The sequence below is a fragment of the Anas platyrhynchos genome, chromosome 1 (assembly GCF_047663525.1).
Source record: "Anas platyrhynchos isolate ZD024472 breed Pekin duck chromosome 1, IASCAAS_PekinDuck_T2T, whole genome shotgun sequence".
NCBI lineage: Eukaryota > Metazoa > Chordata > Aves > Anseriformes > Anatidae > Anas > Anas platyrhynchos.
In genome coordinates this window covers 65,534,338-65,548,027 of record NC_092587.1, presented here as the reverse complement: position 1 = coordinate 65,548,027, position 13,690 = coordinate 65,534,338, and the positions used below count along the sequence as shown (strand labels likewise).

The 13,690-nt window shown below is 43.8% G+C and overlaps 1 protein-coding gene and 1 long non-coding RNA gene across 2 annotated transcripts; one reads left to right on the top strand and one right to left on the bottom strand.

Annotated features, from left to right (window-relative positions):
- Window positions 1–87: 87 nt before the first annotated feature.
- Window positions 88–9,445, top strand: LOC119717891 (uncharacterized). Its single transcript, XR_011810368.1, has 3 exons — window positions 88–651; window positions 4,031–4,119; window positions 7,437–9,445. It is a non-coding gene; the product is annotated as an uncharacterized lncRNA (long non-coding RNA).
- On the bottom strand, window positions 4,677–11,929 carry LOC101804607 (tubulin alpha-8 chain). The gene is made up of 5 exons (XM_005009937.6): window positions 11,538–11,929; window positions 7,958–8,180; window positions 7,103–7,251; window positions 5,888–6,568; window positions 4,677–5,121 (listed from the first exon to the last, which is right to left on the bottom strand). Exons 1-5 carry the CDS (start codon window positions 11,538–11,540, stop codon window positions 4,834–4,836), a joined length of 1,344 nt encoding a protein of 447 aa, XP_005009994.3. The 5' UTR covers window positions 11,541–11,929; the 3' UTR covers window positions 4,677–4,833.
- Window positions 11,930–13,690: the final 1,761 nt, after the last annotated feature.

Genomic DNA, 13,690 nt, shown 5'->3' with positions numbered 1-13,690 from the left:
GAGATGGCGGCGGCTCCAGCCGGGGCCCCTCAGCCGCTGCCCCTCGGCACCCTGAGCCTGCTCCGGGTGGGAAAGGGGGGGGTTGGATGGCACGGGGAGAAGCGGAGCTCTGCAGAAAGCAGGCTGGGCGTCGGCTGCCCCTCGGGAGGTGTGTGCTGCCTGTGCCTACAGCGTTCCTCGCCTCAGCACCAGGAGTTTGTTAGCACGGTGTTGGCTTCTTGTGGCAGCAAAAGCAACGGGAAAGCCAAACTGCTCTCAAGGCACAGAAGCAAGAAATGGCTCGTTTTAAATAACCCCAAATAAGTAAATGTCTTAGAAACTTAACCCGCATTCCAACCTAAAAGCCTCAGGAGTTTACTGCTTACGTGTGCCGTGCTTCCACAGTCGGATAGCTGAATGGCAGCACCGTGGTAAAGATACCGCAGCAAACCCCTGTGCCCTGCGATGTCTGGTTTCAACAAGGCCGAGGATGTCCAGACCAGCAGAAGTGATGGGTGGCTGCTCCTCCAGTGTGTGCCGGGATTCCTGGCCTTCCTCTTTCTGTCAGCAGGAGGAACGGAGGGGCACGGCACCCTGGAAAGGGGCTTTGCTTGTTAGAGGATGGCCATCGGCCCGGCTTTGCCCCACATGAGGAGGCAGAAGAGCTCAGAGGTGAGTGATGCTGCCCGGCAGAGCTCTGCTGACTGAAGAAACGGTACAGCTGAAGTAGGGCATCCTGCTGTGTGTGTGAAAGAGATGGAGTCTCTGGGACCCCAGAATTGAGACTCCCCTTGCAATTTGGCAGGGCATACCTGCCTTCCCTTTATCTAGGAGCTCCAGCAGGCTGAGACAGCTAGACAGTCTCCAGACAAGCCCAAACCCTCAACCGTGCCTCTACTGGGGTTGGCAATTCCAATTCCAATGAGGCAAAAGGTGTTGCTACTTTCCACAGGCTATGGGGAGCTCCTGAAGGCCTCTGTCTCCCTTTCTTTGCTTCCTAGAACCTCACTGGTGTCTTTGCGATGCACCTTTACCCCTCAGGAAAGCCCTTTCTTTGAGCTAACACACTGAATTTGCATGCGCTGTGCAAAAGCCTTCAGCTGTTGTTTTACTAATTTACTAAATTCAGTGGATGTTACAAAAAAAAAGAGAGAGAGAAGGGAAGGAAGGAAGAAAAGAGGGAAAGGTAAGAAAGAGAAAGGAAGGAAAGAAAGAAATGATGAGGGAACCCATGGCTTAACGTAGCCCTGCCTTACAGGCTTCTTCTCGTACAATAAAAACATTTCACAGTTAGAGCCAGCACAGCTGCTGGGCAGTCAGAGCTCCTCAGCTGTGGCAGCAGTGGCAGTGAAAAGCTTCCTGAACCGCCACACAGACATATATGGGGAGCTGGAGCGGCTGCAGGCGGAAGATTACAAATGACTCAGCGTCTTTCTTGTGACTCAGGTGGAGCTTGTTGGGAATGATGTAGTGGTGTTCACTTTCTATTCCTAGCTTGTGTGGAGCCTGCCTGATAGAAGGAAGGAAGAGAGAAAGAACTGTGAAGCCATAAATTGCCCAGAGACGGGTAAACCACCTAAGCAGATAGACATCAGAGATTAAATAGGAGCTAGGTCTGACAGATCTGCATAAACCAGTGAGGAGGTGTGCGGGTGACATGGCTTTTGGTAGCGATTCCTGTGAGAGCCTGGGTACTAGATTAAGAGGAGCATATGTCTTGTTTAAGAATATTTTAAGGTTTGCTTGTGGAATCTGGTTGTGACACCCCACTTCCAAAATGGGTATTGGGCAGAGACCTGAGCCTGGAAGATACACTTAGTTGATGGGATGACTAAAGGTGAATAAATTCAGTGTTTGGGGCCCAAATACACTGACTATTGAGTGTCATGGTATAGTAGCACCTTGAAAAAAGCTGCTTGCTCCTGGTAACTGCCACAGAACTTCTACAGTAAATAAAATAACCCATAAAATAGATAATCAGGATGTGATTTTAAAAGCACTCAGGGAGTTAGGATCTCCACCCCCGTTGTTTCAGGACACATGAAGTACGCCACACTGGATCAGTAACTTCAAGTTCTTCGTTGCATCAATTTCAGTAGTTTTTCAAGGAAGAGGGCAAGCGCTTCCTCTGTTTTTTTTTTGGTTTTTTTTTTTTCCTTTAACTGTGTTCTATCTAGATAATTAAATGCATGCAATGCATACAGCATGTACAAGTTTTATGTGACGTACTGCAAACTGTAACTGCCAACTGAAATAGAAATCACAGAATGCCCTGACTGGAAGGGATCAATTTCTACATGAGGAAGATCACAGAATAGTTAAGGTTGGGAGGGACCTCTGGAGGTCATCTGGTCCAAACCTCCAGCTCAAACAGTGCCACCCAGAGCAGAGATCACTCTGGATGGCAGCACAACCCTCTGGCATATTGACCACTCCTCCCAGTTTTGTGTCATCTGCAAATTTGCTAAGGGTACATTCTGTGTTCAGTTCCGTTCAACATCTTCGTTAATGATTTGGATGATGCTGCCATCCAGAGAGACCTCCCTTGGCAGCTAGGAGAGGTGGGCCGACAGAAGCTCATGGAGTCCTACGAGGAGAAGCACAGAGCCCTGCCCCTGGGAAGGAAGCACAGAGCCCTGCCGAGGCACCAGGACGTGCTGGGGGCCACCCAGCTGGAAAGCAGCTTGGCAGAAAAGGGCCTGGGGGTCCCGGTGGGCACCGACTGGACATGAGCCAGCAACGTGCCCTTGGCTAGCAGTAACCGGGGCTGCATTAGGCAGGGCATTGCCAGCAGGCCAGTAAGGTGATCCTCTACTCAGCACTGGTGAAGCCACACACAGAGTCCTGTGTCTGCTGCTGGGCTACCCAGCACATTACACGTGGAGATACTGGAGAGAGTCCAATGAAAGGATAGTTAGGGACTAATGAAAGGCTGAGACAGCTGGGACTATTTAACTTGGAGAACAAAAGGCTCAGGGAGAATCTTATCAATGTACATAAATATTTGAAGGGAGGGTGCAAAGAAGATGGAACCAGGCCCTTTTCAGTGTTTTCCAGTGACAGGTCAGGAGGCAATGGACACACACTGAAACAGAAGGTTCCATCTGAATGTTAGGAAACTTTTTTATTGTGCTGATGATTAAGCACTGGCACAGGTCGCCCAGAGAGATTGTGGAGTCTCCCTCTTCGGAGATATTCAAAAGCCATCTGGACATGGTCCTGGTGACTGTGCTGTAGGTGTCCCTGCTTAAGCAGGAGATTTGGACCAGATGGCCTCCAGAGGCCATCCAACTTGCCCTTCCAACCTCAACCATTGTGTGATTGTCTGGATCATTAATGAAGATGTTGAATACAGCTGGACCCGGTATTGATGCCTAAGGTACACCACTAGTTACTGGCCTCCAACTTTGCGCCACTGATCCACACCCTTTAGTCTTGGCTGCTCAGACAACTTACAATCTGCTTCACTGCTCGTCCAGCCTGTACTTCAACAGCTTCTCTATGAGGATCTGATCAGAGACTGTCAAAAGCCTTACTGAAGTCTAGGTAGGCTATACTCACTGCTGTCCCCTAATCTACCAGGCTACTCATTTCATCATAGAAGTTTATCAAGTTAGTCAGGCACAACTTGGTGAATCCATGCTGACTACTTCTGTTGGTTGTCTTGCTGTTCATGTGCCTGTAAGTGGTGTCCAGGATTAGCTGCTCAAGGTTCAAGGTGATGCTGACCAGCATATAATTCCCTGGATCCTCTTCCTTGCCTTTTTTGAAGATAGGAGTGACATTTGCTTTCTTCCAGTCTTTGGGCACTTGCCATGATCGATCAAAGATTATCCAGAGTGGCCTCGCAGTGACACCTGCCGGCTCCCTCGCTTGTGGGTGCATTCCATCAGGACCCTTTATCTAGATAAAAAATTGCTGAGGGTTCTCCTAGTCAAGAAAGACTGTCATTGCCTAGGATGTGAATCCTATCAATACAAAATCTTTGATCACTACTTTGAATTATCTTTGAGTGAGCATTCAAATGTCTGTATTGCATACTCACTTGCAGGTGGTTCGCTAAGTAAACATTGCCACAGACGGCACCATGGTCTGCTGGGTAAAGTAGAGAATGCTGCTTGCAGAGGAAGAACCATTCAGGTAAATACTTAAATGTTTTATGACTCCATAGGGATAATGTAAAAAGAAAAAATGGTGTTTGTTTCTTTGTTTGTTTGTTTTAAAGAGGCAATTTTCTCACTTAGAGAATTTCAGAGACAGAAAAAAAGATTTCACCTGCTGCAGCCATAAAGCCTTGGATCCAACCAAAAGGGATATTTGTTTCAAAGCATAAGTATTTATCCTCCAAATCTGGAAAAAAAAAGCACTGCTTTAACATTTCTGATTAAAATGTTTTATCAGAAGTAGTGCTTCAAAGAAACAGAGGATAGTGAACCACAGAGCAGAGGATCCATTTCTCCATTGTCATTATTTTTTGCAATGCCAACAAGCAGAAGGCAAAAGTATGCCAAATTTGAGATTTGAAATCTATGCTCTTTCACTGTGCTCCATTATAACCTTGTATATATTGGACTACAGTGTTTTTACCATATGTTAGAGCTTGAAGAGGCTTATGTTAAATGTGCAAGGAATGAGAGCAACACTTTGTGCATTACTGGGAGTGGTGGCACATTACTACAACTGATCATATCTTACAGTGCAATTTACTTGTGGATTATGGAATAAAAAATGTCCTTACACGACCCCTTCTATATTTCTGTATATTGCACACAAAGGGGTGACATAACGGCAGACGCACAATACAGTGATACAGAGACAACTCTGGGCTCATTGGGAGCACCGTATATTTTAAAATTACTCCCCATCGTTTTCATCCTCAAACGAGTCAGTTCCCACTTCTTCATAGTCCTTCTCCAGGGCAGCTAGGTCCTCACGAGCCTCTGCAAATTCTCCTTCCTCCATACCTTCACCCACATACCAGTGCACAAATGCTCTCTTGGCGTACATCAGATCAAACTTGTGGTCGAGCCTTGCCCAGGCCTCTGCAATGGCTGTGGTGTTGCTCAGCATGCAGACTGCTCGCTGAACCTGGGCGAGGTCTCCGCCAGGAACTACTGTGGGAGGCTGATAGTTGATCCCAACCTGGAATTAGGAATATAAGAGAAGTAAGAAAAAAGTGCAAGAAGCAGTCACAGAGTAGAAAAAAGCATGAGTAACATTATGGATGCTGTGGTAGAGGGGTGCCACTATCAAAACTACTGAATGGCACCTGCCAAAAAAAATAAAAAATAAGGATATACATAGTTTGATACGTAATCATTTTAATAGTTGTTTAATGCACACTAGCAACTTCCTGGCTTTCTAAACAGCTACACAACACTGAACATACAGTTTTACCAAGATAACTGTACAAACAGAAAGTTGGTACCTGGTTAAAAGTGTTCAGTTTATTAAGCAAGCTTTTTGAATGACAAATGTTTTCCAACGTTAATGTCTGTATTGCTGTAGAAATTATGGTTCTCAGCACTACTGTGTAGCCAAAGGAGACATGCTGTATAAGATTTCTGTGTGGGAGGGTTAATTGACAGCTTCCGTAATATCAGCATTACCTTTATTGAATGTATTAGTTTTAGTGTTTCCTTAGTTTTAGTTGCTGCTTCAGAGGGAACACTCACTGTCTTTTACACATTCAGCTCTGAAAACAATACCTCTTTAGATTTTAACTCATACACATCAAATATCCTTTTACTTAAGTATTTACAGTTCTGTGTCAGTGGGATGTCATTAGGAGAAAGGCCACAGTTTATACACACACACACCTTTCTTAGGTTCATTCTTCTCACTAGTGAAAAACATGCAAGATCTAAAACTTTAAATACAAGTTTTCAGCTACTCATGGCATTCTTACCTTGAAGCCTGTTGGACACCAGTCAACAAACTGGATATTTCTCTTGGTCTTGATGGCAGCAATTGCCACATTGACATCTTTGGGAACTACATCACCTCGATAGAGCATGCAGCAGGCCATGTACTTCCCATGTCGTGGGTCACATTTCACCATCTGGTTGTTGGGCTCAAAGCAGGCATTGGTGATTTCAGCCACCGAGAGCTGCTCGTGATACGCTCTGTCAGAGGAGATGATGGGGGCGTAGGTCACTAAGGGGAAGTGGATGCGTGGGTAGGGAACCAGGTTTGTCTGGAACTCTGTCAGATCCACGTTGAGGGCACCATCAAAGCGCAGCGAGGCAGTGATGGAGGAGACAATCTGGCTGATGAGGCGGTTGAGGTTAGTGTAAGTTGGGCGCTCAATGTCTAGGTTTCTGCGACAGATATCATAGATAGCCTCATTGTCCACCATGAAGGCACAGTCTGAGTGTTCCAGGGTGGTGTGTGTGGTGAGGATAGAATTGTAGGGTTCCACCACAGCGGTGGAGACCTGAGGGGCAGGGTAGATGGCAAACTCTAGTTTGGACTTCTTCCCGTAATCCACAGAGAGCCGCTCCATCAGCAAGGAGGTAAAGCCAGAGCCAGTGCCCCCACCAAAGCTGTGGAATATCAAGAATCCCTGCAGTCCAGAACAGGCATCTGTCTAGAAACCAAAAGAGAAAGGACTAAGTATAGTGGCTGTAAAATAAAGACTACGTTTGCTTATTCTGAGGTGAAGGAGAGAGCAGTTATCAGCAGTATACAGGACATGTTTCAGGTCCTTCTTGAGAAGGAGTTGCTGATAATCCTGTTCTTTGCTTCCTTCACTGGTTCAATTTCTGATGTACAAATTAGCCTCTTACCTATAGAGCTTCTTTCTCTGAACTTCACACTTCTTTTAGTTAGTCCAACTGAAACCAGCAATGTACCTAATCCAACCTTCTGTATCAGTCTGGGTGCTCTAGTGCTGTGCTAATGATGAGGAGTTACATATTCAGAACCATCTTTTAAGAATATCTGGAGCCATACAACCAGAAAGTGAACTGCTGGACTTCCTTCTCTTGGATTGGTAAGGATGCCTCCGTATGTCTTGCAATTACTTTTCTAAACTGTTAGTTTGATTTGTAGGTAGGAAGCTTCCTGTTCTGCACTTCTTCCTTCAGCAGAACCAAACTATTACAAAACTACTGGGACTTACCAGCTTACGAACACGATCAAGTACCACATCAATGCTTTCCTTGCCAATGGTGTAGTGGCCACGGGCATAGTTATTTGCTGCGTCTTCCTTTCCAGTGATCAGTTGTTCTGGATGGAAAAGCTGCCGGAAGGTGCCAGCCCGCACTTCATCTGACCAAGAGAGAGAAATTGTAAAAAACTGCGTGGCTGTGCTCCACTGCCAGCAAGTTGGGAAGCTTTCAGTCATGGGAGGCCTTGACCCAGAAATGAACAACAAAAAAAAAAACAGGTGCTGGAGAAGGGAAAACTGTTTCCTAATAATATTTTCATTGTTGCATTCTGTTGATTTGTTGTAGGAACTGTATCCATCTGCAAAAGCTATTCTTTTCTCAAGAACTTTGACAAGTACAAATCACAAGAAAGAACTTGGAAGAAAAAATTTGGGTTCTTCCCAGGCACCCCAGTTTTTAGAAATCTCATTTTTTCCTGGAAAGAAACTGTCAGCCTCACACTTTGAATCCCAAGTGGAGAAAAAAAGCAGAACTCAGGCGGCAAAAATGTCATGATAAACAAAACTAAGAGTTAAAGGTTTTGGCAAAGAAAAGTCATACAAACCATGAATACTAGCTATTGAACTGCTGGTGATCCTGCCATTTCTAGGTTTGTAACACCTACAGAGATAACAGAGTCATGACAGAATCTGGCATTCATTGTCACAAGAAAATTAATTTTATTCTGTCTGAAGGAAGACCAAGATACAAAGGGTGTGCTTCTTTGTTCTAGTGGAGACTGGTGACACACCATGGTGATATTAGGAAGAGTAAGCTCTTCTCCATTTTCCAGGAATGTAAAAAAAATAAAGTATTTTTATACTGACCTACTACACTTGGTTCCAAATCCACCATTACAGCCCGTGGCACATGCTTCCCAGTGACTGTTTCATTGAAAAACGTGGTAAAAGAGTCATCGTAGTTGAGTTGACTGTTCTGGTCCTTGAAGGTGCCATCCGGCTGAATGCCATGCTCCAGGCAGAAGAGTTCCCAGCACGCATTTCCTATCTGAACTCCAGCCTGGCCAACATGAATGGAGATACACTCACGCTAGGGAGAGAGAGCAGAGAGAGGGTCAGGAAACCCAATGTGCATTAATATTCCTTATTCCTAACAGTTACTTTTTTTCCCAGCTTTTCAAAAAAAATGTTTGTCACTGGCAGCGTTTCATTTGTTTGTTCGACCTCATGGCTACAGTGAGACTGTATGCATACAGGCGAAAGGTTGGGACAGCTCTTTAAAAATGGAGCTCTATGTGCAGTAACACATGAGTACATGAAAGCAAGCTGAAAAAATACATAATTTCAGATACACAAAACCCACCTTTCCTCCTACGGATTGGCTATGCTGAGGAACACATCCCAGTTGAGTTTATTTTTACTTCAGGCTGGAACCTGACACAGCCATATGGTATTTTTCAACCGTATGTAACCCAAGACAGGTGATGTCTTTGGATCCTTTTACCCTCTGATAGCACACCAGAGTGGAAACTTGGAAGAACTCCTTTCAGCAGTATTCACCTCAGGAAATGATTTCAGATTCTCTCAGCTGAAAAATGTTCTTTCAAGCTCCTGAACCAGCTGTGAATTTTACACTGCAAGTGCACTGCTTATTAAGGCACTGTCACTGCATACAGTGTGCTTATTTACGTAATTTTGAACATAGTTGTTGTGGTAGCTTTTAACGTTAATGAAAAGGAAACAACGTATGTAATACCAGGCTAAACTAGGCAGATGCCAACTGCTGAAAAGCCTTTGCACTCTGACTACAAGAGAATGAAGAACCTGGTGCTGGATTTTATAAGTTCAGAAAAAGAATCACAGAGCAGATAGTTCTGAGTTGGTGCAGACTTTTATGCCACTGAGTGAAGGGAAAGGAAGTTTTGTAAGTAAGGCAGTTACAGACCACATGGAGTTTTTCAGCCTCAGTTTCTGCTTTGGAGCAATTGTAATTGTAGTCTTCTGAGCTCCACCTTTGTGATCTCAATAGCCCTGTCTACACTCGTGAGTGAAAAAGTCTGGATAGCCTGTGCTGACTGATAATTAGCACACACTCTGGCACAGTTTTGGCTTGTGCCAATTCATAATTAACGAGACAATGCTTAAGCACCATTCAGAGGACAACTTGTTGTCAAGAATGGTTTCCAGAGAGCAGCTCATTCACTACTGCCTGACTTCGGAGAGGGAAAGAGATGCCTAAGTATGAAGTGGGGTATGCTACCTCATCTCAAGGCCAGATAATGGTCCCCAATCATTTTTAGTTTGTAATGTAGATATATTCAATGACAAAAGAGCAGATATAGCCAGTAAACTTATTATTATCAATTATTAATTATTATTATTATTATTATTATTGTTGTTGTTGTTGTTAATTATTACTATTATCATGTAACTGCTAATCCTGCAAACTCATCCTGTGACCTGACAGTCAAATATATCTTCCCCAAACACTAAATTCTCAGGCAGAATGTATGACCAGCAACGTCTCTGGAGCAGTTTGCTTCACAAATTAGCAATAACTAAACCTATTTTTCAGAAGCAAGTGGAGTTTTAGAGGTCACCACTGCCACAGGTGGTCATCCTCAGAAGTTCACGTGAATGTGGAAAATCAATCTAAATATTTAATTCAAGGAAACATATTATTTCTATTCACCACTCATTTTTAAGTTGCTGACTCAGGATTCATTTGCGGCAGCATATGCAACATGCTCTGAAGTGTACTTGTGCAACCTTGTTTTTTTCAGTTCAGTTGTGCAAAAGTATCTGAGTTATTTGAGTGATGATGAGTCTTCATCGACTGGTATGTTGTAGTAGAGTCACAATCTGGAGGATTACTCAGGAGAAACTGAAGGCAAATTTGGGCTTAACAAGCTCAATTAATACTGATTTTGCACAATGCAAATTCATGCTCTGCATTTAGATCCCAATGTGAATATACAAGGCTGACAGCAAGAAAGAAAAAAATCTCTTTCCTTTTAAACACAGAAATGAGGCAAGGTGACTTTTTAACAGAATATCTTTTAGAGCAAAGCTACAATTAAAAGTCAAGCAATATTTGGAACCATTTTTTAAAATCAGCACTCTTTTTTTTTTTTTTTTTTTCACAGATGGAACAAGTGAATGTTGCCTTAGAAAGTTAATATTGTAGATCTTAGTATAGGACTACAGTCAAAAACTGCAGAACCAGTTCCTTTCCTTTTAGACTGAGCTTCCAGTGGCACTGGTTTGAAGCAGTACCTCAACTCTGCCTTTTGAGCCAGGATTCCTGCTGTGACTCCTGGTTTCAATTCCCATCTTCTATCCCAGCTATCATTTGGAAATATTCTGACAAGTAGAGAAGACAGTAACAGGGATTTAATTTTGCATAGTAAATGGCTTTAAAATAGATGTCAGACTTTTAGCAGGAAAAAGAGTGGGCCTTCTTCAGAGTCACAAGCAAAGTAAACTGATCTCTACATGATATTTAAATTTTGAGCAGACTCCAAACTCGTATTTCGCATTGCATCACTGATGTGCTGGGACCTATCTTACAAATTGTGAACCTGACCTTTTATCCAGCAAGAGACAGTAGAAAGGGTCTTTCATGAAATGAAACCTATGACTGCTTTGATTGTTAAAAAAACAGATTACTACCTGGCCTAAATATTTACTGTAAAAAGACAGGCAACTGTTCACTGCTATTCCTGAAACATACTCACTACCCTAACTCTAGACGGCTTGGTCTGTCTTAAGGCATGACGAACGTACATAAGCGCGTCTCTTGCCTGTGAAATGAGCGCTCTCATTTTGGGTCTACAGCTGTACTGGCAGAGAGTAACATAGTTCTCCACACCAGAATAAGACTCAGTGCTAGACATAAATCAGTACAAGGTGATTTTTTTTTTTCACTTTATAAGAGGTTTTGAGATATTTCTATGGATCTATTCAAAATCTATTAAAAATATTTCTTATTTACTTCAGCACATACACGTATAAAAACCTTCATGCACTCCAGAAACACGTATACATTGTATAACTATGAACAGTACGACCATTGGGGGTGAATTAATATAAAACAGACACAAAGGTAAGTAACCTCTCTGTTTTATTTCTAAAGGATTATTTCATACAAAAATCAACTTGTCTTGAGAAAATATAGTCACAACAGAGAATACTAGAAAGCAAAGACTCCCGATCTAATTTATCTTATAATTTTACTAATTTGAGACTCTCTGAAGAAAACGTTGGATCAGCATGCCTTACTGCCCCGGTGAGGTATTCTGACACTCCTTTCCTGTCCTCCATGCTACGAGTAGCGAGGGAGATCAGACTTTCACAAACCACTGATTATGGCAAATCCCCCTGGCTGCCTCACAATCCTCCTGGTCCCAGTATGGGGACGTGGGTGATCCCACACATCCCCCCTTACCATGGTGTCTCCAGTGGTGTTCCCTTCCCTCTCAGATCAGTGATGGCAGGTCTTTGCAGGAGCTCAGCTTTGAGCTGCAGGGCAGGAGGCAGCCTGGCCAGTACCAGGCACCTGCTGCTGCACTTCAGTGTCATAGTGCTCTGGGGAATAGGTCAGAGACTCCTCAGCTCTGCCTCCTGCATCACCGCCTCCTGCCCTCCCAGCCACCCCACGTATGCAAATTCATCCAGATAGGCAGGGCTCAGATCTACCCCAGATTTCAGATTTAGTCCCACCTGGTTCTGCATGATTTTTGAATGTGAGTGCAGCCATGTAATACACTTCACATTATGCTTTCTAACACCTGAGTACTATACGTACACATCACATGCAAGAGAGATGCCATCCCAATTCCCTGTTCTGACAGCATGCCAAGAATCATTCCTAAATTTTCCAATAAAATCATTCCTAAATTTTCCATTCATTGTCTGACAGCATGCCAAGACTCATTCCTAAATTCCAATACAGAAGATCAAGAGTGCATAAGGAAACATGAATGGAACAGAGAAGGGCAGAAGACAAAGCAAAAAATGAGAACTGAAACCTAAATATAGTTACCGTTTTGAAGTGTGCTCTTAAATGCTGGCCTGACTTATTTCTGCCCATACTCCAGCTGTCTCTCTGTTAGCATTTCAATCCTTCTATTGCTTCTCTTTCTAGGTACAGCCATCTGGGCTCTCAGCAGCATGGGACAGCTTTCAATGTAGAGTCTAACTTGTCTGTTGAAATACAGAAAGAAATTTGGTTCCCATTGCAGTGCTTACTGCAATAAATAGCTGGAGGCATCACACAAATGTTCAGACACCAAATTAGGGCAGTCTCCTCCACCTTTTTATTTCTTCCTGCATTAGCTCAGCACTGGAAAGAAGCAGCTTCACTCAGTGGACAAATCCTCATCATTTCAACTCTTTGGTTACAAAGCAAGAGGCACTCTTCATTACTTGAATCTGGGTATTATGTATCCCATCTTTAGAAATATGCTATTTAGTATGATGTTTGATCAGCAGAAATATAAATTCCCAATTCCTAAATTTTAGGTTAATCTACTTTGCTATGATATTAATAGATTGTTCTGCTACTGTTGACAACCAGCATCAAAGTATATTCTGCTTTAACTCCTACGTTTTAACAACACAAAGTAGTTCGTGCTGTTTTTTATAAGCTCACATTTACTTTGGTATATTCTTTGTGATATTCTTTGTGTGTGTGTGTGTGTGTGTGTTCTTTACAAAAACCTGCAAATCCCTCCTCTGATTTTGGCTAGGAAAAGCTGCAGAGGAAGATTTCCCATGATAATTTCTGTCTGCTGCTTCTTCAGAAAGCCATCAGATCATCATAGCTTTAAGGCTGAGGAAGATTGCTCCAGTGTTCTCCCAGTGGAACTTGTAACATCCCAGTCCAGCTCCAGTGTGCTAGGCAATCTGAAACGTCAATGCTCACAGCGCCACCAGATGTAGAGCTCTGTTCAGAGAATCGTCTCAGGAAAAAGTCTCACAGCAAATACTTTCGACAATCCAGTACCCAGATCCTCTTAGGCATGTTTTGAGTCAACGTGTCAGATCTCACAGCTACCAAAGCACTCTGAATTACTAAACCATTTGCAACTTAGTCCATTGTCATGGTTCCACTCGAGTGGGCAGCCGAGCTCCACCACAGCCGCTCTCTCACTCCCCCTCCTCAGAGAGGAACGGGGAGAAAATACGATGAAAAGGGCTCAAAGGTTGAGATAAGGACAAGGAGATCACGTAGTAATTATTGTAACAGGCAAAACAGACTCTGCATTGGGAGACAGTAAGATTTATTGCTTATTACTAACAAGCTAGAGAAGTGAGAAACAAAGGAAAGAAACCAAAAGCACCTCCCCCCCCCCATCCACCCTCTTCCACCTCCTCCCCCTGAGCGGCGCAGGGGAACGGGGGAATGGGGGTTATGGTCAGTCTACAGCACTTCTTCTCTGCCGCTCCTTCTCGGTCACTCTCGTCCCCTGTGCTGTGGGGTCCCACCCACGGGATGCAGTCCTTGATGAACTGATCCGGTGTGGGTTTCCCACAGGCAGCAGCTCTTCCAGAACTGCTCCAGATGTGGGTCCGTACCACAGGGTTCAACCCTCAAGT

What these genes read in the sequence shown, in the direction of transcription:
- LOC101804607 (XM_005009937.6), bottom strand. An exon ending in TTGATCGTGTTCGTAAGCTG is followed by an intron (nt 6,569 to 7,102) that starts GTAAGTCCCAGT and finishes TTTGGTTTCTAG; the next exon opens with ACAGATGCCTGTTCTGGACT. An exon ending in GGTGTCCAACAGGCTTCAAG is followed by an intron (nt 5,122 to 5,887) that starts GTAAGAATGCCA and finishes TCCTAATTCCAG; the next exon opens with GTTGGGATCAACTATCAGCC.